The sequence below is a fragment of the Ranitomeya variabilis genome, chromosome 2 (genome assembly GCF_051348905.1).
Source record: "Ranitomeya variabilis isolate aRanVar5 chromosome 2, aRanVar5.hap1, whole genome shotgun sequence".
NCBI classification, from domain to species: Eukaryota; Metazoa; Chordata; class Amphibia; order Anura; family Dendrobatidae; genus Ranitomeya; species Ranitomeya variabilis.
In genome coordinates, this window is record NC_135233.1 from 953,416,742 (window position 1) to 953,441,114 (window position 24,373).

Below are 24,373 nucleotides of genomic sequence, written 5' to 3' on the forward strand. Positions count from 1 at the left end.
AGCCCGCCTGTGACTGACTGTCCTGCCGTAGGTTTGAAGTTTGGCTTGGAGCTCTATACTTCCTCGGCGTTCCGGCCACCGGTTATGCGCCTCAATAGGATGTTGCCTCGATCTTACAGCATGACTCCTACTGGTATTCTCCTAGTTGCGTTGATCTCGTTTCTCACTCAGCACAATAAATCTCGCTTCTTGTCCTTTCTTGGGGTACCGCCGCTATATCGTGCAGGCGCGGTCCCGTAGCGTTCTCTCTGATTGCTAGGCCTCTGTCAGGATCCCACCCCTGACAGGGACCCCTCCGAATCTTCCCCTACAACACCCTCTGCCACAAGGTGTTGCCTGGTTCCAACCCAGTCAGCTTTCTGTTCTAACTTCCTGCCTAACCCCCAGTTTTACCAGATTGTGAGGAGTGGCCTAATAAATAGAACCCTTAGCTCCCCCTGGAGGCCAGATAGTGAAATGTATTGGTGTCTGTGATACCTGGTCAGATGAACTCCTTCAGTGCCATCAGACGTACCATAGCCCCCCTTAGCGGCGGAGCCACAGTACTACAACGACCAGGACTCTGGGGCGCTGCACTCCCCCCCGGTTAAATCCAGTACTCCTGGACTGGGAAGAAAACAACAATACATGTCAGCAAAAAGACATACAATTTTGGAAATGCAAGTACAAGTAAACTTTTCAACAGAGCTTCCCTTTATGGGAGGTGAGGACTCTTGAACGTTACAAACATGGTTAAATACTTTCAATAACAGGCTATAAATAACTTCTCTTACCCAACCGGGTATTCTACTAAGTGCAAAATTTGTGAACAATAATTTAACTTTGCCTTTAAGGACATACTCGCTAAATCCACTAAAGACCTTCTTATAATCACATTATAAGGCTAATCAACTCTTATACATTCTCCTTCTTTACATCGGCAGGACCGCCTGTCCTAACTGCTCCAGACCTACTGCCTCTCCTTTCTGTTACAGGACCGCCCCTTTCTGCCCGGGCCTACTGTCTTTCCACTACTATACACAGTATAGAACATATCATTTTTCTTTCAGTTCAAGATCACTGAGCCATCTCTGTGCGGCTCCTAGGAGGACTCACTAACTAACCCCGTACGGGCTCACTCTCTGTCCTCATTCTTCTATCAACATCATTAAACATTCCTTACAATCAACCAGTTAGCTATATATAACTTTCACATGTCAACATTATCAATACTTTCTTTCAAAACATCATCACTCTTTAAGTGCTTTCGGTGAACATCCCCTTTAAGAGGGGACCAAGTCTCTGTGAAATGTATTGGTGTCTGTGATACCTGGTCAGATGAACTCCTTCAGTGCCATCAGACGTACCATAGCCCCCCTTAGCGGCGGAGCCACAGTACTGCAACAACCAGGACTCTGGGGCGCTGCATATACTACGTCACTGGGCAATAAACTACGTAACTGGGCAATATACTACATGTCTGGGGAATATACTACGTCACTGGGCAATATACTACGTCACTGGGCAATATACTATGTGGCTGGGCAATATACTACGTGGCTGGGCAATATACTACGTGACTGGGCAATATACTACGTCACTGGGCAATATACTACGTCACTGGGCAATATACTACGTGGCTGGGCAATATACTACGTGGCTGGGCAATATACTACGTGACTGGGCAATATACTACGTGGTTTGGCAATATACATGGCTGGGCAATATACTACGTGGACCCTGTTGAGGAAGCGATCACGCGAAACGCGCGTCCAAGGGCACCAGGCCAGCCGGGGACACTCTTTTTGAACACACAGTAATGGGTAAGCGCGATCTATGTTATGGCATATGTGGTGCATGTTGCTGATGCTAATTAACGCTTGGATACCGGTTGGACCATGTTATATAGTGATCATCTGCTTACAAACCTATGTAATTGATGTAATATACTCTGTGTTTCCCTGCTGTTAACCTGGTTACTGTCATGTCCTCTCTTTATTGCCCTCCTGTTTGTGCACCATGCACATAGCACCTTTTTATGCTGTGGATATTTTGTACTGATACAATTATTAAATAAACTTTATATACATTTCTTAACTATAATGTTATGGATGTTTCTGCTCCACTTTTTTGTGTTGTTTTATGCATATTCTAGAATACCCAATGCGTTAGAATCGGGCCACCATCTAGTATAAAATAAGACATTTTTCGTTTTCCAATACGTGAAAGCATTATTTGAACAGATGATTTTAATAGAAGCATGAAAATACAAGTCTTTTCTTTGGAAACAGGAAAGCTTGATCTTCTTTCGATTCCAGAATTATTTGGAGGCTGCCTCCTGCCCTAATGTCTGTGCAAGTGTTCAGTTACAGTGGATGAAGTCTTTTCCTTTAGCTGCATCCAAGCTATTTAGTTGTGATCAGATGATCCGGGCAGCAGGAACTGATTGGAGAGCCTGCTGGCTGCAGCTGCAGTGTAGGCTGCTTCCAGGGACAAGGAGCCACTGTTGTACAAACATAGCATCTACATAGAAGTTATTTTGTGGGCTTCAGGATGCAGATATGGGCTGTGTTGCCAGCATTGTTCTGCTCCAAGCCTTTCGCTCCGTGGTACAGAGGAGCTGTCCTCACATTTGCACCAGACGACAAGAAGATCTGTCACATGAAATTGTGCTACAGGATGATGTGGATGAAATAAGCAGACCGAGAACTCTGATCATAATGGTAGAGTATGCCTTTGCAAACTGCAGGATTATGTATCCAGATCCAGCTGTGCCATTTATAACATGGGGGATTAATCCCTTCTGATATTTGCCTAGTTTAGTATTATTGTGATATATTGTGATGCCGATACTACGCCGTCTATATGTTATGTAACGCGACTATCATTACTGCTGCATGATGTGACTTCTGATTGCTGCTGAGATGTCTACGTCTTATTGATGAGGGATGTGTTGGGGGTGACAGATACGGGCACAAGCCTTGTAGCATGCGTGACAGATCGCGGTAGGACGGAGTACAAAGCGCAATTATTTGTTATGTTCTATCATAATGAAAATTGTATGCAATGATCATCTTATTAAGTGTAGACATCGGGGTATAAAAGTGGTAATTTGCAATACGTGACATTTTCATGGAAGGCCTGTGGCAAGCAATGTTTGTTCCAATGTAGCCGGCTGGTAAATATTCATGGGCACTTTTGCTCTGGGCATTAAGTACAATTGAAGAATGAAGATAAGATCAGTGCGGGATGGGATTTGTAAAGGTTTATTGTATGGGCACAATGGTCATCATTATACTATACTCCTTGTCTGTACCTACATTAGAGCAGCAGTGGGGACATCTGGAGCAAAATACAGGATCGTCTTCTTTTACAGGATCGATGTTGGTGTTGGCCTTGAGACTCGTGTTGACAAGCTGGCCAATAAAAATTGGCTCAATGGCCGTTCCTAGAACCACAGAATCTTCTTCCCTAGGCCCAGACAAGACTTGTAAAACAGAGTATCCTGTATACCGAATAGCCCAATTCAAGGTCTGAGCCACTGAGTTTTTGCTTATTTGTTAAAAAAATTACTTAAAGGAGTACTAATCCTAAAATTTACTGCATTACCATCTGATGAGCATATTAGTGCAATCTATTATCATCTGTTATTGGCCCATTCCACTTGTATTCTTCAGTAGCATTACTCATACCGAAGCTAGAAAAATGTCTATCTCCATGATCACTATGGAAAACCCAGAGACACATTTATAGAAGGTCATATTTATGACCGACTTAATTTAAAGTGGACCTGTCACCAGAATTTTTTATTATTATTATTTTTAAATCTGCCAAACAAACTGTTCTAGAGATATGAGCCTTTTTTTTGTTTGACACTAACATTTATGGACTTTACCTTGGAGGTATGTCTCTAGGCTGCTCAGCATTATTGCCCTATGAGCACCGCTCCTTGTAAAGACATTAAAAATTAAAAATGCTCCAGGAAACGTATTGCAGATGTAAAAAAAAAATCAGCAGCAATAAAATATGAGCAAAAACTGGTCACTTTTGACCTGGTCACTCTTTAAGTTTAAAGGGATGATTTGAAATAGTCACTTGTGTGGGCGACGGTGGTCTCTGTATTCGTATAACAGCATGTACTGACAGTGCGCTCTGTTGCCCGCTTGTTATTACTGATCTGAGCCGGGAAGAGAGGAACTGTCTTTGTGCACATCACGCAGTGGCAAAGAAGGGACTAAGTGCTCAGCCATGAAACGAAACTGTGACCGCAGCCTCTGCCCCCTGATGACACTTCTATTGAGTATCTCTGGGATTCTCAAATGATTTATCATCAAAGGGGAAGTTGTAAAGAAAAGAAGTTAGATAGTGTAGTGAGGGAAAGATGGGGGATTTTTAATTAAAGTATATTAGAAAATGGTTTACATTATGGCATCAAATAGATAGGGATGTAGGATGAAAATTAATTTGTATTTCAGACCACCTCATTAAAGTTTATTTGGGAAGGCCGATATTGATTGGTGCTCAGTCACTGGCCTGTTTGCACAGGAGGCTGATGAATTACTAATGGGAACACAGCGATCATTGAATGACCATTCAGTCCCATATGTCCTGTTTAGCCTGTTTTTCTCAGGGCGATGTGTTGCCGATAACGATGATTTTTTTACCGGTATCTTTTATTACGGAGTGGTGGGACGGGGAAAGGCACTGGTTACGACACACGGGTCTCTGCAGTCTGGTAGGCACGGTACTGTATAAGGAACGTGCCTCTGACTGCAGAGCCCTTAAGGGATTGCTAGATGGGAAAACTGCAGTGCTCAATTCCCCCCTCCCACTACTTCCCCACAGGGGCTGACTGGCCCAGGTGGCAAAGAGGCAAATGCCCCCAGGGCCGCTCCCCCAGCTGCTGTCCAGGGCCGGCTGCCTGGTGGTGGCTACAGCCACACAGCAAATTGTGCACAGCCATGTCTGCTGTACTGTGACGCGGCCGGCAGCAGACACAGCCGCATCACAGTCAGCGCACACGTCTGCGCTGCGGCCAGGAGCTATGCTTGGCTGTCACCTTGACGGCTGCACAGCTACTGCTCCCTTCATGTTCTCTATACTTCCAGGTTAGGTGTTGGGCATGCGCCATGGCATCCTCACGCATGCGCCGACATGACCCGGATGCTTGAATCAGAGAGGCACTGCAGGGGAGCGACTGGTGAGGTAAGTATGAAGAACTTTTTTGTTTTCTTTATAAAATAAATTTAATGGTGGGTAACTGCAAGTGATGAAGTGGGAGGTGTAAGGAGACTGCACATGATGGAATTTGGGGAATTTGGGGGTTAAAGGAGACTGCACATGATGGAGTGAGGGGATAAGTGGGGCTGCACATGATGAAGGTTGAGTGGGGCTGTACATGATGGAGTGGGGCTGCACATGATAGTTTAGTGGATAAAGGAGACTGCACATGATGAAGTGGGGAGAGTGGGGCTGTATGATGGAATGGGGCTGCACATGATGATGTGGGGGTAAGGGGGATTGTGCATGATGAAGGGGGAGTGGGGCTGCACATGAAGTGGGGGGTAAGGGGGACTGCACATGATGAAGTGGGGGGTAAGGGGGACTGCACATGATGAAGTGGTGGTTAAAGGGGACTGCACATGATGAAGTGGGGGGTAAGGTGATCTGCACATGAAGTGGGGGTTAATGGGGACTGCACATGATAAAGTGGAGTGTAAGATGGACTGCACATGAAGTGGGAGGTAAGGGTGACTGCACATGATGAAGTGGGGGGTAAGGGGACTGCACATGATGAAGTGGGAGAACGGGACTGCAGGACTGCACATGATGAAGTGTGTCTGATGTGGGACTGCTCATGATGAAATGGAAGGGGGATAGGGGGCTGCAAATGATGAAGGGGCACTGCAGATGAAGTGAGGGGGTGATAGGGGACTGCAATGAATGAAGTAAGCGGACTTCAAATTAAAGTGGGGGGACTGCAAAATGATAAATTCAGTGTGAGGGACAGGGGACAGCAATTTAATTGAAGGTGGGGGTGGGGAGAGCAAATGATCAATTGAAGAGGGGGTGGGGAGAGCAAATGATGATCTAGGGGAAGAACAAATAATTAATTTTAAGGGTGGGGGAGTAAATGATGTATTGAATGTGGGGTAGAGCAGTTGATAATGAATAGAGGGTGAGAGAGAAAGACATGACAATGAATTGGGGTGGGAGGGGCATGTAACTATAATGAATCGGAGTTAGGGTTAGAATGGTAGGTACATAGTGGGGGGCGTTGAGGATGAAGTGACTGGTAATGAATTGGGGGAAAGAGTACAGGTGCTAATTAATTTATATATTAAATGGGGAAAGTGGCTATTTATAGTTAGTGGGTGCACAGTGGTGGATTATAATTTATATTTGGAATGGTCGGTTAATAATAATAATTATAATCATTTTATTTCTATAGTGCCAACACTTTACATTTTAGAGGGGACTTGTACAGACAATGGACATTAAGCATAACAATAAACACATAGATCAACAGATACCAAAAGGAATGAGGGCCCTGCTCGCAAGCTTACAATCTATGAGGTTGCATAATAACCAATTATATATTGTTTGTGGGTGCACCTCTGTATTCAGATGTCTAGTGTACACCATGTTCCAAATTATTATGCAAATTGGATTTAAGTGTCAAAGATTTAATTGTTTTGTTTTTCAAATAAACTCGTGGATGGTATTGTGTCTCAGGGCTCAATGGATCACTAAAATCAATCTTAAACACATGTGATCATTAGTTTTCCAGGTGATTCTAATTAAAGGAAAACTACTTAAAAATGATGTTCCACATTATTAAGCAGACCACAGGTTTCAAGCAATATGGGAAATAAAAAGGATCTCTCTGCTGCTGAAAAGCATTAAATAGTGCAATGCCTTGGTCAAGGTATGAAAACATTAGATATTTCACGAAAACTTAAGAGTGATCATCATACTGGGAAGAGATTTGTGACTGAAACAGAGCACAGACAGAGTTCATGCAGATAAAGGCATAATGAGGAAGGCTTCTGCCAGACAAATTAATTGGATAAAGAGAGCAGCTGCCAAAATACCATTACAAAGCAGCAAACAGTTATTTGAAGCTGCTGGTGCCTCTGGAGTCCCTCGAACCTCAAGGTGTAGGATCCTTCAAAGGCTTGCTGTGGTGCATAAGCCTACTATTCGGCCACCCCTAAACAGTGTTCACAAGCAGAAACGGTTGCAGTGGGCCCAGACACACATGAAGACTGATTTCCAAACAGTCTTGTTTACTGATGAGTGTCGAGCAACCCTGGGTGGTCCAGATGGATGGAGTAGTGGATGGTTGGTGGATGGCCACCATGTCCCAAAAAGGCTGCGACATCAGCAAGGAGATGGAGGAGTCATGTTTTGGGCCAGAATCATGGGGAAACAGCTTGTAGGGCCCTTTAAGGTTCCTGAAGGTGTGAAAATGACCTCGGCAAAGTATATAGAGTTTCTGACTGACAACTTTCTTCCATGGTATAAAAATCAGAATTGTGCCTTCAGGAGCAAAATCATCTTCATGCATGTCAATGCACCATCTCATGCTGCAAAGAATATCTCTGAGTCATTGGCTGCTATGGGCATAAAAGGAGATAAACTCATGGTATTGCCACAATCTTCCCCTGACCTCAACCCTATACAGAACCTTTGGAGTATCATCAAGCAAAAGATCTATGAGGGTGGGAGGCAGTTCACATCAAAACAGCAGCTCTGGGAGGCTATTCTGACTTCATGCAAAGAAATACAAGCAGAAACTCTCCAAATACTCACAAGTTCAATGGAGGCGAGAACTGTGAAGGTGATAACAAAGAAGGGTTCCTATGGTAACATGTGACTTGGCCTGTTAGGATGTTTTGGCGTTAAATAGCTTTTTTTTTGTTCGGTGAATGTGACCTCCTAATGCTGCAAATTCCACAAATGAGCATTTTAAGTTCTTTAAAAAAGATCAAATGTTTAGAAATTCTACTGTGCCTAATAATTTGGAACAGTGCATTTTGAGATTTTATTCATTTTGGAGATTATACTGTTATCATTGGGAGGTTTCTTCAATAAAATGTGATGTATAATCTAACGGGTGATGACTTTTATTAGACTGACTGTCATTTGCACCGACCATATAGGAAAATCCGAGAAAAATATAATTTGCATAATAATTTGGAACATGGTGTAGAAGAAAGGGAAAAAGTGGGGAATGTGGTCTGGAGGCCTAGGTAACTGTTATTTTATGCAGAGATGAGTCCTGGCTGGAAGAAGTGACGGCAGTCTGTGCTGGATGAAAATGAAAAGCAAAGATGAAGGACTTCAGCTAGAGACGTCACTAGTGAGTCAGTGTATGACCTGTACACTGACACTATACACTGTATACTATATACAAAGCTCCTGTGTATAATGTCACTGGCAGTGATGATCACTGTATTACCTGTACACTGACACCTTATACAGATCTCCTGTGTATAATGTCACCAGTGATCACTGTAGTATCTTTACACTGACCGTAAATACAGAGTTCCTGTATACAATGGCACTTAGTATTGTGCTTTTTTAAAATTAATGATCAGTATTGTAGTATACAAGTAGTGAAAGGTGTACACTCCCTGACAGAAGTAATGTCGCTTATCCATGTTATGTAAATAAAAGCTTATAACCTGATGTTAAATTAATCCATTGGTTGTATAAATTATTCTTTTGAAAGCTGAAACCTTCCAAAATGTGGTTTAGGTTAAGAAAATAAATTGACATCAATGCAGAAATATTGATTAGTTAATGGACACAGAATGGTCAGATTTTAGCAAGACAAAAGTTTTGTCGCCTGGTCATATAATGCACCCAATCCTAGTTTACATCCTCACCTGTGCTCAGTAAATGATCGGTTATTTAGTGTGTGTGTATAAAAAGAAACCCTGCTCCCCAGACCTTCACTTGAACTGCAACTTAAGCTCTGACAACATGCCAGAAATCCACCCTGCGACCAAAGCCTGAATTATCAAGAGGCTGAAGACCAGATCCACTGCAGAGGTGACGGGCACCTTTAATGTGTCTCAGCGTCAAGTACAAAGAATTAAAAAAAAGATTTGAAGAGACTGGAGATGTGTTTGACTAGCCCAGGTCCGGCAGACCCCGCAAGACAACTGCTCAGGAGGAACGTTTGTTGGTTAGAAAATCCAAAGCAAGCCCCTCTTCCACAGCAGCAGAGCTCCAACAGGTCTGGTCACCTCAAGTCCCTGTGTCAACTAGAACAGTTTCTAGGATTCTGTCTCAAAATGGCCTCCATGGTCGAATCAGTGCCCAGAAGCCAGCACTAAACAAAAGGCAAATAAAAAACCGTGTGGCATCTGCAAACTCCCACAGCCTGCTAAATAGATGGACACTGGAAAAGTGGCAGAAGGTGGATTTCTCTTCAGTAGAATTACACCACAGCTGCCACAAACACTGCAGACCTACTGGAGCCCGTATGGATCCAAAATACACCCAGAAGACAGTTAAATTTGGTGGTAGAAAGATCATGGTCTGGGGTTACATTCAGTATAGGGGTGTGCGAAACATTTGCAAGGTGGAAGGCAATATCAATAGCCTAAAATATCAAGAAGTATTAGCTACCTCTTATATTCCAAATCATAAAAGAGGTCATTCTGCAGCAGGATGGTGCTCCATCTCATACATCCATCTCTACAACAAAGTTCCTCCAGGCAAAAAAGATCAAGGTGCTCAAGGACTGGCCAGCCCAGTCACCAGACATGAACATCATTGAGCATGTTTGGGGTAGGATGAAAGAGGAAGCTTGGAAGACAAAACCAAAGAATCTAGAGGAGCACCACAACTTCATTCACCAATGTTATGCAACATATATTTGTATTTTAAGTTAATTATTTGTCTGTGGGCAACAAAACTTTTGTCATGCCAAAATCTGACCATTCTGTGTCCATTAACTGATCAATATTTCTGCTTTAATAACAATTTATTTTCTTAACCTAAACCACATTTTGGAGGGTTTCAGCTTTCAAAAGAATAACTTATACAACCAATGGATGAATTTAACGTCAGGTTATAAGCTTTTATGTACATAACATGAATAAGCGACATAACTTGTGTCAGGGAGTGTATGGTGGCATCATTGGTCTTTGTATAGAGTGTAGTTTCATGTAGAGGTAATGGTGATATTATAATATTATGTATTCTCTGTGTAGTGGTGATAGTACTAGGCACTGTGTAGCTGTATTGTGTGTATGTTTGTAAGTAAGCTCCGTTATGGCACCATATCTAAGCAGTAAGCTTGGTTCTGGTACTCTATCAATGTAGTAATCTAGATTATGGTACTGTATGTATGTCGTAATCTCAGTTCTGCTCCAGTTTCTATGTAGCAGACTTGGTTCCATGTAGTAGACATATTAAACTCGGTTCTGCTCCCTTATCTCTGTAGTAAGCTCGGTTCTGCTCCCATATCTCTGCAGTAAGCTCGGTTCTGCTGCCATATCTCTGTAGTAAGCTCGGTTCTGATCCCTTATCTCTCTAGTAAGCTCAGTTCTGCTCCCTTATCTCTGTAGTATGCTAGGTTCTGCTCCCATATCTCTGTAGTAAGTTTGGTTCTGCTCCCATATCTCTGTAGTAAGCTCGGTTCTGCTCCCATATCTCTGTAGTAAGTTTGGTTCTGCTCCCATATCTCTGTAGTAAGCTCGATTCTGTTCCCTTATCCCTGTAGTAAGCTCGGTTCTGCTCCCATTTCTCTGCACTAAGCTCGGTTCTGCTCCCATATCTCTGTAGTAAGCTTGGTTCTGCTCCCATATCTTTGCAGTAAGCTCGGTTCTGCTCCCATATCTCTGTAGTAAGCTGGGTTATGTTCCCCTATCCCTGTAGTAAGCTTGGTTCTGCTCCCTTATCTCTGTAGTAAGCTCGTTTCTGCTGCCATATCTCTGTAGTAAGCCCTGTTCTGCTCCCATATCTCTGCAGTAAGCTCGGTTCTGCTCCCATATCCTTGCAGTAAGCTTGGTTCTGCTCCCATATCTCTGTAGTAAGCTCGGTTCTGCTCCCATATCTTTGCAGTAAGCTCGGTTCGGCTCCCATATCTCTGAATCTAGTAAGTTCGGTTCTGCTCCCATATCTCTGTAGTAAGCTCTGTTCTGCTCACATATCTCTGTAGTAAGCTCTGTTCTGTTCCCATATCTCTGGAGTAAGCTCGATTCTGCTCCTATATCTATGCAGCAAGCTCCGTTCAGTTCCCATATCTGTGTACCAGCTTGTTTTTAAAGCCTGTTATCTCTGCTACTTTAAGGCCATGTGCACACGTTCAGTATTTTTCTCGTTTTTTTCTCGTTTTTTCGATATAAAACCGTGATAAAAACATGAAAAAAAACGCTAACATATGCCTCCTATTATTTACAGTGTATTCCGCATTTTTTGTGCAAATGCGATTTTTTTTCGCGGAAAAAAATGCAACATTGCGGAAAAAAAAGCAACATGTTCATTAAAAATGCGGAATTGCAGGGGATTCCGCACACCTAGGAGTGCATTGATCTGCTTACTTCCCGCACGGGGCTGTGCACACCATGCGGGAAGTAAGCAGATTATATGCGGTTGGTACCCAGGGTGGAGGAGAGGAGACTCTCCTCCACGGACTGGGCACCATATAATTGGTCAAAAAAAAGAATTAAAATAAAAAATAGTCATATACTCACCTTCGATGGCCCCCGGAGTGTTCCCGCCTCTCACCGCTGCATGCTGCCGCTTTGGTTCCTATAGATGGTGTGGTTCAGGACCTGCGATGACGTCGCTGTCTTGTGATTGGTCGCGAGACCGGTCATGTGACCGCTCACGTGACCGCGACGTCATCGAAGGTCCTGAAACACACCATCTAGGAACGGACGCCGCTGAGGATATCGGCTGTCTGCAGAGGGTGAGTATAACCATTTTTTTATTTTTTTAATTATTTTTAAGCATTCTATCTTTTACTATAGATGCTGCATAGGCTGCACCTATAGTAAAAAGTTGGTCACACTTGTCAAACACTATGTTTGACAAGTGTGACCAACCTGTCAGTCAGTTTTCCAAGCGATGCTACAGATCGCTTGGAAAACTTTAGCATTCTGCAAGCTAATTATGCTTGCAAAATGCTAAAAAAGACGCGAAAAAAACGGGAAAAAAAACGCAAAAAAAAAAATGCGGATTTCTTGCAGAAAATTTCGGGTTTTCTTCAGGAAATTTCGGCAAGAAATCCTGACGTGTGCACATACCCTAATGCAGTGGCCAGATATAAGCAGGGAAAAGGAGGGCCACCGCAACTCGAGGGCCACTGCCTTGTGATTGCCCCCCAGGCTGAAAATTGCCAGCCAGCCCCTGCTTCCCCAGGTGATGTCATGATTGGGACGCCCAGCGGACCAACCGGGGAAAGGAGGGGAGTCTGGCCACACTCTCAAGGGTTAAATTCTAGTGACGGGACCAGGTTCTCCCTCTTTCTCCCCGGCTGACCCTCGGAAGCTGTTGTCCCACCCTCCCTCCCTTATAAACTGGCGAATGTACTGTGCTATTATTGGTAAAATGTTTTAAATTATTTTAAAAAAATAATAATAATTTTGATGTTCTTTTTATATACGTCACAGCGGTAGGTAGAGGGGGGCAAAGGTTCGTGACCTCTCATCGGCTTGCTGGCCCAGCGGTTGTCGGTGGGGCCTTCAGCAATAAGTGCGTCGCGAAATGTAATTGCCCTTCTCTACTTTGCAAATAATAAACTGTGACCGACCTGTTCAACCCATCCAGGTTTGTCGGTATCTTTTATTACGGAGTGGTGGGACGGGGAAAGGCACTGATTACGACACACGGGTCTCTGCAGTCTGACCATTCAGTCCCATATGTCCTGTTAGCCTGTTTTTCTCAGGGCGATGTGCTGCCGATAACGATGATTTTTTTACCGTCATAAATAATCCATTTATTTGCTCATTCGTCAAGTGATCGCTGCCATGTTTACATTGGTGGATTTAAGAGCTAATTTTCTTATGCTCATTTTCCGACTGTTGTCTAATTTCACCTTTTCATTGAGGAGTATTTCAATCTTAGGATGCATATTATATGAAATTAGTAGGATTTTATAATCATTACAACAAACCATTCACGGTTTTCAACATAAAGCTCTTTTAGACATTGGATGAGAAAGTAATTCAGCTTTATGGCCTATCATACATTAATTAGCCATAACCATTAAAAATGATCCTTTTATGAATGCAGCAAAGAGCTGATATTGGGGCCATTGGTGGTCACCTTTTGTGGTGGACATGGTATTATATGGCGGCTCTTACAGAGTGACACTCCATTTTAACCAATAATGTTTAAACCCTCTTCATGACATCTATATGTCCATTAAAGCACACTGACGGGCTTTGTCTTCAAGGGACCTTGGCATACCGCAGCTGCTATGGGGCCCATGAATCGGGGAGGGCCTGGTGACAGTGACGGCATTAGCCCCCTCCCACACCTGTTATCACATGTGCAAATGTTCAAAGCGATGATGAAAGAGGGAGCGCCAGCTGACGCTTCCTCCTTCATTATTCTTTCTCAGCATCTGATGTGGCAGTGTCGCAGGCATGATGATGTCACTACATGGTGCTCACTTCACTGAGACGTCCGGTGCTGCAGAGAGCTCGCTGCAGAGAATGGAGCCGTGGGTGAACGAGGAGGAGAGGTGAGTATTGTTGTTTGTTTTTTAAATCAATGAGTACATTGTGGTAGCCATAATATTGTGTAGAGGGCTATGGGGAGTCCAATATACTGTATGGAGGACTATGGAGAGTTCATTATACTATATGGAGGACTATGGAGAATTCATTAGACTAAGTATAGGACCTTGGGAAATGTACTATACTACATGGAGGACCATGGGGGTGCATTATACTATATGGTGCACTATGTGATGTACATTATACTATATGGAGGACTATGGGAGTGCATTATACTTTATGCAGGACTATGCAGTGCATTATACTATATGTAGGATTATGGGGACTCTATTATACTATATAGAGGACTATGGGGAGTACATCATACTATATGGAGGATTAAGGGTGTGCATTATTCTATATGGAGGGCTAAGGGGAGTTCATTGCACTATATGGAAGACTATGGGGGTGCATTATACTATCCGCAGGAATATGGGATACATTATACTATATGGATGACTATGGGAGGGTATTATACTATATGGAGGACTGTGGGGAGTGCATCATACTACATGGAGGACTATGGGGTACAATATACTATATGGAGAATTATGGGGTGCAGTATACAATATGGAGGACTTAGGGGCCCATTATATTATATGAAGGGCTGTGTGAGGTCTGTTATAATATTTGGAGGGCTATTTAGGGGCCATTATAATATTTGGAGGGCTATGTGAGGGCATTATACTATTTGGAAGGCTATTTTGGGGACATTATAATATTTGTAGGGCTATGTGGGAGCCTTTATACTTTATAGAGGGCTATGTGGGGGGCATTATACTGTATGCATGCAATAATACTTTATGAAGATTTGTGTGGGGTCCATCATACTGTGTGGGGGTTATATACCTTTGCAGGGCTAGTGGGAGCCATTATATAGTGTGGTGAGGTATGGGGCCATTATACTGCATGTAGGCCCATTATACTGAATTTAGGGCTGTGTGGGGGTCACAGTTGGGAGATCATACTATTCTGTGTTGAGGTCACCAAACTTTGCCAGGGGAGTTGAGGTGAGGTACAGTAAGGTCTTCATACTATGCATGTGGAAGGTGCTCTGGGGGAATTCACTGTGCAAATGATATGCAAATGATCAAATAATGGAAACATTTTTAGAGCATCTCAATTTATTCAGTATTGAGAATGAGCGCCACATGCAGAAATACATACACTTACACTCTAAAGTGTCCCGGGAGATGTTTCTTCAATCAAAAATGTCAGGTCGCATGTTGCTCACACTAGTATGAGCTGTCTGTATGGCCCAAACGTGCCACCATGGACTGCAGCATCTCCGAAATTTTCTAACATAGAGCACATCTGTGACGTTATTGGTCAGCATTTGCAAAGGTGCCTGCCAGCAGTGGATCTTGATGATTTGTGTGTTCAAGTGCATTCAGCACGGCAGAATATTCTTCAGACAACCATTAATAACCTCATTTATATCATTCCAAAGGCATAATGGTGCATGTATTAAAAGTTTTCTTTCCATTTTTTTTTTTAAAGGGCACCTGTCACCCCGTTTTTTGAAGATGAGCTAAAAATACCGTTAAATAGGGGCAGAGCTGGGCGTTACATTAGTGTCTTTTGTGTGCCTTTATAACCTACCTAAGCTGCCGAAATACCTTTGTAAAGTCGCCGTTTTCTGCTGTCACTCACGCTGGTCTGGTCATATGGGTGTGGTGACAGCGCTGTTTCTCCCCCAGAAACCTGCTCATCATTACGTTGGTGGCGTAGTGGTGTGCACATGTCCAAAGCGAAGATCCACTGCCCAGGAGATTCAAAACAGCGCGGTCTTCGCTATTCGCAGTTTACCGGTGGGCGCGGCCATCTTTTCTGTGGCCGCGCGTGCGCAGATGGAGCGCTCTGCTGCCCGGGGCTTCAGGAAAATGGCCACCGCGTTCTCCATCTGCGCACGCGTGGAATCCCGCGGCCATTTTCCTGAAGCCCCGGGCAGCAGAGCGCTCCATCTGCGCACGCGCGGCCACAGGAAAGATGGCCGCGCCCACCGGTAAACGGCGAATAGCGAAGACCGCGCTGTTTTGAATCTCCTGGGCAGTGGATCTTCGCTTTGGACATGCGCACACCACTACGCCACCAACGTAATGATGAGCAGGTTTCTGGGGGAGAAACAGCGCTGTCACCACACCCATATGACCAGACCAGCGTGAGTGACAGCAGAAAACGGCGACTTTACAAAGGTATTTCGGCAGCTTAGGTAGGTTATAAAGGCACACAAAGACACTAATGTAACGCCCAGCTCTGCCCCTATTTAACGGTGTTTTTAGCTCATCTTCAAAAAACGGGGTGACAGGTTCCCTTTAAATCCCCAAAGTATTACACATGAGCTTACTTCATATGTGGGTGATAGCGTATTTTTGATCATGTTGCAAGGAAGTAGGTAACCACTGACCAAGAATTTGTTTGTAAAAGGTAGATCTCAATCAACTTTCTGTAAAAATTCTGAAAAATCGGTGGGAAAAATAATAAATTTGCATATCATTAACATGTCTTTCGATTCCGTGATTTCAATATTTTTATTACTTTTTTTCTTAGTGCTGCAATTTCAATCATATACAGTCATGGCCAAACATATTGGAACCCTTGAAATTGTTCCAGAAACTGAAGTATTTCTCCCAAAAAAATTATTACAACTACACATGTTTTGTTATACAAATGTTTATTTCCATTGTGTTTTGAAACAACACAAAATAACAGGAAAAAAAGGCAAATTGGATATAATGTCACACAAAACTCCCAAAATGGGTCGGACAAAATTGTTGGCACCTTTCCAAAATTTTGGGTAAACAACTTTGTTTGAAGCATGTGACGCTCGTTCAAACTCACCTGTGGCAAGTAACACGTGTGGGCAATGTGTGCCCCCACATAGCCTCCTGTATACAGTATGAGCCTCCACATAGCCTTGTATATACAGTACGAGCCCCCATATAGCCTAAATACAGTATGAGCCCCCATACATTCAAACATCCCATAAACATACACTCACCGGCCACTTTATTAGGTACACCATGCTAGTAACGGGTTGGACCCCCTTTTGCCTTCAGAACTGCCTCAATTCTTCATGGCATAGATTCAACAAGGTGCTGGAAGCATTCCTCGGAGATTTTGGTCCATATTGACATGATGACATCACACAGTTGCCGCAGATTTGTCGGCTGCACATCCCAAAGATGCTCCATACAAGGCAGGATGGATCCATGCTTTCATGTTGTTTACGCCAAATTCTGACCCTACCATCCGAATGTCGCAGCAGAAATCGAGACTCATCAGACCAAGCAACGTTTTTCCAATCTTCTACTGTCCAATTTCGATGAGCTTGTACAAATTGTAGCCTCAGTTTCCTGTTCTTAGCTGAAAGGAGTGGTACCCGGTGTGGTCTTCTGCTGCTGTAGCCCATCTGCCTCAAAGTTCGACGCACTGTGCGTTCAGAGATGCTCTTAGGCCTACCTTGGTTGTAACGGGTGGCGATTTGAGTCACTGTTGCCTTTCTATCAGCTCGAACCAGTCTGCCCATTCTCCTCTGACCTCTGGCATCAACAAGGCATTTCCGCCCACAGAACTGCCGCTCACTGGATTTTTTTTCTTTTTCGGGCCATTCTCTGTAAACCCTAGAGATGGTTGTGCGTGAAAATCCCAGTAGATCAGCAGTTTCTGAAATACTCAGACCAGCCCTTCTGGCACCAACAACCATGCCACGTTCAAAGGCACTCAAATCACCTTTCTTCCCCATACTGATGCTCGGTTTGAACTGCAGGAGATTGTCTTGACCATGTCTACATGCCTAAATGCACTGAGTTGTCGCCATGTGATTGGCTGATTAGAAATTAAGTGTTAACAAGAAGTTGGACAGGTGTACCTAATAAAGTGGCCAGTGAGTGTATACTCGCCTCACTACTGTTCCCCCAGCGGTCTACTCAAGTGCACTTACTCTCCGCATCTTACTCCGTAATCACATCTGCTGTCTCAGTCACACGTTGATTGGTGGAGGGAAGAGCCGCTGCTGTTTGTATCCTGAGGATGTGGATAGTGGTGACATTGGGAAGTGGGCAGCGAAGGACAGACAAGGGCATGGAGCAGTTTGTGGGCCACTGTTTTCAGCCCTTTGGCTGTCTCGGTTCGCGGGCACTGGGCGAAGTCATAGTAAATGGACTCAACATGAGTTAGAAAAACATGTCAGTCTTTTTCCACCATAAACTAAACCTGCCTTCAGATTTTGTCTAGTATCACATCTCCATTCCATTTCTATAAATCAGAGCTGTGGTTACAGATGCAGACCATGTCTGGGTATGGCGTTATTTCTGGAAAGATGCACGGCTTTTCAAAATCATTCTCCAAGAAAGAGTGAACTTATTGCCTCAGGTAAGCACATTTTATTTTTTTCAGACTAGATTAGAAAATGACAGCTGAATCCTGGCTAGTTGGCAACAGGAACAAGTTTATTTAATCTTTCATAATCCCTTTTTTAAGAAGGCGCCCTTGATGTTAAGATGATCACAGTATTCTGTTTCTGCAAACCCCATTGATCAACTGTAATCAGCGAGGAGACTCATCTGTCTCGCAGATCCTTAGTTTGCCTGTGTTTTCTGCTTCCAACACATAAACTTACAGTTATATATAGTCGTGTCCGAAAGTGTTGGCACCCTTGAAATCGTTAGGCGGCTATATGGGGGCTGATACTGTATATAAGAGGCTATGTAAGGGCTCATACTGTAAATACAGCTCTGGCAAAAATTAAGAGATCACTGCAAAATTTTCAGTTTGTCTGATTTTTCTCTTTATAGGTATATTTTTGAGTAAAATGTAAATTGTTTTTTTATTCTATAAACTACTGACAACATGTCTCCAAAGTTTAAAACAATAAATTTTGTATTTATTTCTGAAAATTAGAAATGATCAAAATAACAAAAAATGCACTGCTTGCAGACCTCAAACAATGCAAAAAAAAACAAGTTCATAATCATTTAGAAACAACAATACTAATGTTTTAACTCAAGAAGAGTCCAAAAATCAATATTTTGTGGAATAACCATGATTTTTTATCACAGTTTTCATGCATCTTGGCATGCTTTCCACCAGTCTTTAAAAAATTTAAGCAGTTCTTCTTTGATTGATGGCTTGTGACTATCCATCTTCCTCTTGATTACATTCCAGAGCTTTTCAATCGGGTTTAGATCTGGAGATTGGGCTGGCCATGACAGGGATTTGATGTGGTGGTCCTTCATCCACACCTTGATTGACCTAGCTGTGTGGCATGGCACAATGTCCTGCTGGAAAAAACAGTCCTCAGAATTGGGGAACTTTGCCTGAGCAGAAAGGGTCAGCTGTTTTTCCAGGATAACCTTGTATGTGGCTTGATTCATACGTCCTCCCCAAATAACAACTTGCCCAATTCCAGCCTTGCTGAAGCATCCCCAAATTATCACCGATCCTCCACCAAATTTCACAGTGGGTGCAAGATACTGTGGCTTGTACGCCTCTCCAGGTCTCTGTCTAACCATTAGATGACCAGGTGTGGGGGCTTATACTGTATGTAGGGGGCTGTGTTGGGGCTCGGCAAACGAGTACACTCAGAAGTTATGTCGCTTATCCATGTTATGTAAATAAAAGCTTATAACCTGACGTTAAATTCGTCCATTGGTTGTATAAATTGTTCTTTTGAAAGCTGAAACCTTCCGAAATGTGGTTTAGGTTAAGAAAATAAATTTGCATCAATGCAGAAATATTGATCAGTTAATGGACACAGAATGGTCAGATTTTGGCAAGACAAAAGTTTTGTCGCCCACAGAAAGTAATGTGATATTCAAACAAATAATTAACTTAAAATACAAACATATGTTGCATAACATTGGTGAATGAAGTTGTGGTGCTATTAGAGTCATGTTTAATATTTTGTGTGACTTCCATGAGCTTGAAGGACTGCATCCATGCGGTTCAACAATGATTCATACAGTTTATAAATGAAGTCATCAGGAATAGCAAAGAATGCAGTTTTACATGTCTCCCAGAGTTCATCTAGATTCTTTGGTTTTGTCTTCCAAGCTTGCTCTTTCATCCTACCGCAAACATGCTCAATGATGTTCATGTCTGGTGACCGGGCTGGCCAGTCCTTGAGCACCTTGATCTTTTTTGCCTGGAGGAACTTTGTTGTAGAGATGGATGTTTGAGATGGAGCACCATCCTGCTGCAGAATTTGACCCCTTTTATGATTTGGAATATAAGAGGTAGCTAATACTTCTTGATATTTTAGGCTATTGATATTGCCTTCCACCTTGCAAATGTTTCACACACCCCCATACTGAATGTAACCCCAGACCACGATCTTTCCACCACCAAATGTTACTGTTTTCTGGGTGTATTTTGGATCCATACGGGCTCCAGTAGGTCTCCTGCAGTATTTGCGGCGGCTGTGGTGTAATTCTACTGAAGATTCATCAGAGAAATCCACCTTCTGCCACTTTTCCACCGTCCATCTGTTTAGCAGGCTGTGGGACTTTGCAAATGCCACACAGTTTTTTATTTGCCTCTTGTTTAGTGCTGGCTTCTGGGCACTGATTCAACCATGGAGGCCATTTCGAGACAGAATCCTACAAACTGTTCTAGTTGACACAGGGACTTGAGGTGACCAGGCCTGTTAGAGCTCTGCTGCAGTTTAAGAGGGGCTTGCTTTGGATTTTCTAACCAATAAACATTCCTCCTGAGCAGTTGTCTTGCGGGGTCTGCCAGACCTGGGCATGTCAAACACATCTCCATTCTCTTCAAATCTTTTTTTAATTCTATGTACTTGAAGGAGACACATTAAAGGTGCCAGCCACCTCTGCTATGGATCTGATCTTCAGCCTCTTGATAATTCAGGCTTTGGTCGCAGGGTGGATTTTTGGCATGTTGTCAGAGCTCAAGTTGCAGTTCAAGTGAAGGTCTGGGGCGCTGGTTTTTTTTTATGCACACACACTAATTAACTGATCATTTACTGAGCACAGGTGAGGATGTAAAGTAGGATTGGATGCATTATATGACCAGGTAACAAAACTTTTGTCTTGCCAAAATCTGACCATTCTGTGTCCATTAACTGATCAATATTTCTGCATTGATGCCAATTTATTTTCTTAACATAAAACCACATTTCGGAGGGTTTCAGCTTTCAAAAAAATAATTTATACAAGCAATGGATGAATTTAACGTCAGGTTATAAGCTTTTATTTACATAACATGGATAAGCGACACAACTTCTGTCAGGCAGTGTACTGCTGCTGCAGACACTGATAACAGCTGATCGGCAGGGGTGCCGGGTGACGGGCCCACTACTAATCAGACATTGATGACCTGTCCTAAGGGTTGATTATCAATGTAAATGTAGTGGACAACCTATATAATTTTGCTCAATATTAAGTGATGCAATTAATGTTAATATAAAATAATAATTATAATTAATATCTTATGATCAATATTTTAATAATAATAATAATAATAATAATAATATTGAGCAGAATTCATTATAGCCTATTGGTTCGGCCTTCCACAACAGCCACAGTCTCTCATGTGTCCCCGCAGGAAATTTATTTGCCCACCCATAATTTAACCTTCACTCTGACTACCTTCACAAGTTAGCCGTTTGTCAACTAAGATCTGAAGTTTTTACTTAATTTTCCTTGTGCATCATTATGAGAAGGTTTAGAAAAGTCCAGAATATTTCAGATGAGCTCACTTCTTTGGTGGGTGACAGTGACGTGTAGGTCCTTTGCAATTGAGCAGGAAACCACAGCCCAGGAATTTATTGAAGAAAGTAGATCTCCATCTACTTTCTGTAATGATGGTGGAAGATTGCGGTAGAAAGTGTGCTCAAGTGTAAAAGAAAAATAAATCAGACACCCAAGATTTTTATTTAAGGACATCAAGAAAAATATACACATAGTAAAAATGTCAGATAATGTCATATTACTCACTACTGACATGAAATATTACTCACCTTTACAGTGTGTGTGTGTTATTCTGTTTCCATCCTTAGATTAACATAATGGATTCATTGTATCTGATAGTAACTGCTGGCTGAAAAGCCTTTGGGTGAAGCCAGCTGGAGTGGCACTGACTTGGCCATAATGTAACTGGAAACCGTAGTGGTGTGTTATTAAATTGATTATTAAAGGACATATGATTTTACAGCAGAACTTGTCAGTGCTGATCACTGGGGCCAAACCTGTTGAAACAAACAAGCTTCATGTAAAAAATCCCTAAATAAAGTTGACCCCAAAGTTTGCAAACCACACCAGACACGGCCTTCTTCTTCAATAGGACGACCGGTGCAGAAACAAGCAGTAGAAGTGTAGAAAGCGGTCAGTGTCGGTCGTGATCTGTAAACAAAGCAGACGGCGCCAATGCTGATCGTCTTCTTCATCAGGATCTTATTAGGCTGATACCTCCATGGGGAATGACGGTGCACTGCTTGCAATAAATCATGGGTGGGTGAGGGTTGTCACTGAAGGGAAATTGTAAATCGCTGACCAGAGGCAGGCGGAATGGATAAGGATGAAAGGCAACAGAGCTGTAAGTGCAGTGCTCGCCCCCTGCAGATCAAACTCTGACCGATACTACAGTCGTGTGCCCGAGACCTTACAGTACCTTTACATAGATGGTATTAGTTTGGTGTAGAAAAACCTGATGGCAGGTTCCCTTTCATCAAGATTCCTTGCTAGACGAAGGCATGCATTTTCCTCTTTGTGTTACGCACTTAGGTAGTAATTCATGGTTGTGAAGTGTACGTACCCTATAACTATTCTCCTGGCTACAGCACTGAGAGGGAGGATACTTACATTGTCATTTTATGGAGCTTCATGATCAAATTTTCCCTGCATCATGTGTTCAGAAATGTGGAGTTGGTACTGTACACACAGAAGTGGATAAGCCAATCGGACCTTGTGTTAAAGCTTCTCGGCAAAGTCTAGAAGACAAACGTTTACTCTGGTCACAAGGACTTATGACTTGCTCGCCCAATTCTCCTTCAGCTTAGGACACTATCGGAAGTAAATAATGAATAATGTATGTAGAGTAAGGGTACCGTCACACAGTGCAATTTTGATCGCTACAACGGCACGATTCGTGACGTTCCAGCGATGCATTTACGATATCGCTGTGTCTGACACGCTACTGCGATCCGGATCCCCGCTGAGAATCGTACGTCGTAGCACATCGTTTGAAACTTTCTTTCGTCGTCTAGTGTCCCGCTGTGGCGGCATGATTGCATCGTGTGACACAGGTTGTATACGATGTGCGCACAGTAACCAACGGCTTCTACATCGCAAATACGTCATGAAATTATCGCTCCAGCGCTGTGTATTGCAACGTGTGACCGCAGTCTACGACGCTGGAGCGATAATCATACGACGCTGCAACGTCACGAATCGTGCCGTCGTAGCGATCAAAATTGCACTGTGTAAAGGTACCCTAAGACAGTCACATAGTACTGCACATTATGAGCATCCCACTGTCTAATGTCAGTACTGATAACATTGTGATTGTCTGACTAGGAAACTCCGTTAAATTACCTGTGAGTACATGTTGAATTATGTGGGGGGCAGCGATCCGTTACAAAGAATATCCCATTTTTCAGCTGGCTCTACAACATTTGATCACTAGGGATCTCCGCAGCGGGACACCCAGTGATTCATCAATTTATCATCCTGGATATGTTTTCACAAACGGAGGAACAACTGTCTGTGTCATTATGAAAAGCATGAGTATTAGGCCGGAGACACACTGGTGCGAGATACGGCCGAGTCTCGGTGGTTAAAAGCAAGCTGTGGCACCGGCATTCCGGAGCGGAGCGTGCAGCTGCATAGCAATACATGGAGCCGCACGCTCCGCTCCGGAGTGCCGGTGCCACAGCTTGCTTTTAACCACCGAGACTCGGCCGTATCTCGCACCAGTGTGTCTCCGGCCTTAGTAGTAGTGTTGGTGTGTTGGAATGTACAGTATAAACTATAAGGCATCAGATGCAGTGCCATATTGGGGCTCCATATGTCTGATGGGAAACTAAAGATACTGAAGAAAGAAAATAAACCACCCTATACCTCAGATTTCATATGGAATATGGTAGACTATTAGTTGGAGACTTCAGATGCCTTCAACATGGATTTAATGTATTCCTGTAAGCCAGGGGTGGGGAATCTTTTGTTCTGCCAAGGGCCATTTGGATATTTATACCATCCTTCGGGGGCCGTACAAACTCCACCCACAAAGTACATCCTGACTCTGGCACTGGTTTCAGGACGTAATCTTTGATTGCATGCCCTTCAATGTTCAGTAGTGAGCACTGTATGTGTCTGCTAACAGAGCAAGATGAAATTAAAGAGCTGGTGGCAATCAAAATAAAGCTCCCTGCCCAAGAATGCGGTCCCTGAGAATCTGCTCAGGGGCCTGATAAAAGGTCATCGAGGGCCGTAAATAGCCAATCATCTGTTCCTTCACAGCCTTTTACTAGGCACTGCTCCTAATAGCCAGATTCCTACTCCACACTGATGAGGGGCAAACACCCCGAAACAGCTGTCTGTGGATGGATACCATGCGTGGCATAGGTGGTTTTCCTGTATTGGATGTTTTCCTTTATTGGATGCTGCCCTTCCCGTGGTTGTTCCTTCCCGGGG

General features: G+C 43.2%; 1 protein-coding gene across 4 annotated transcripts in view; it reads left to right on the top strand.

Annotated features, from left to right (window-relative positions):
• DOCK10 (dedicator of cytokinesis 10) overlaps nucleotides 1–24,373 on the top strand; it is a 500,094-nt gene that overhangs the window by 113,794 nt on the left and 361,927 nt on the right. For 3 of the 4 annotated variants that reach the window (XM_077290784.1, XM_077290788.1, XM_077290785.1), the window contains exon 1: nucleotides 2,391–2,702. The exons of the other annotated variant lie outside the window; for it this stretch is intronic. In XM_077290784.1, the coding sequence (XP_077146899.1) occupies nucleotides 2,541–2,702 (162 nt within the window). In that variant the 5' untranslated portion in view covers nucleotides 2,391–2,540. Of the gene's footprint in view, nucleotides 1–2,390; nucleotides 2,703–24,373 lie in introns of those variants that run through there. 4 annotated transcript variants of the gene reach the window in all.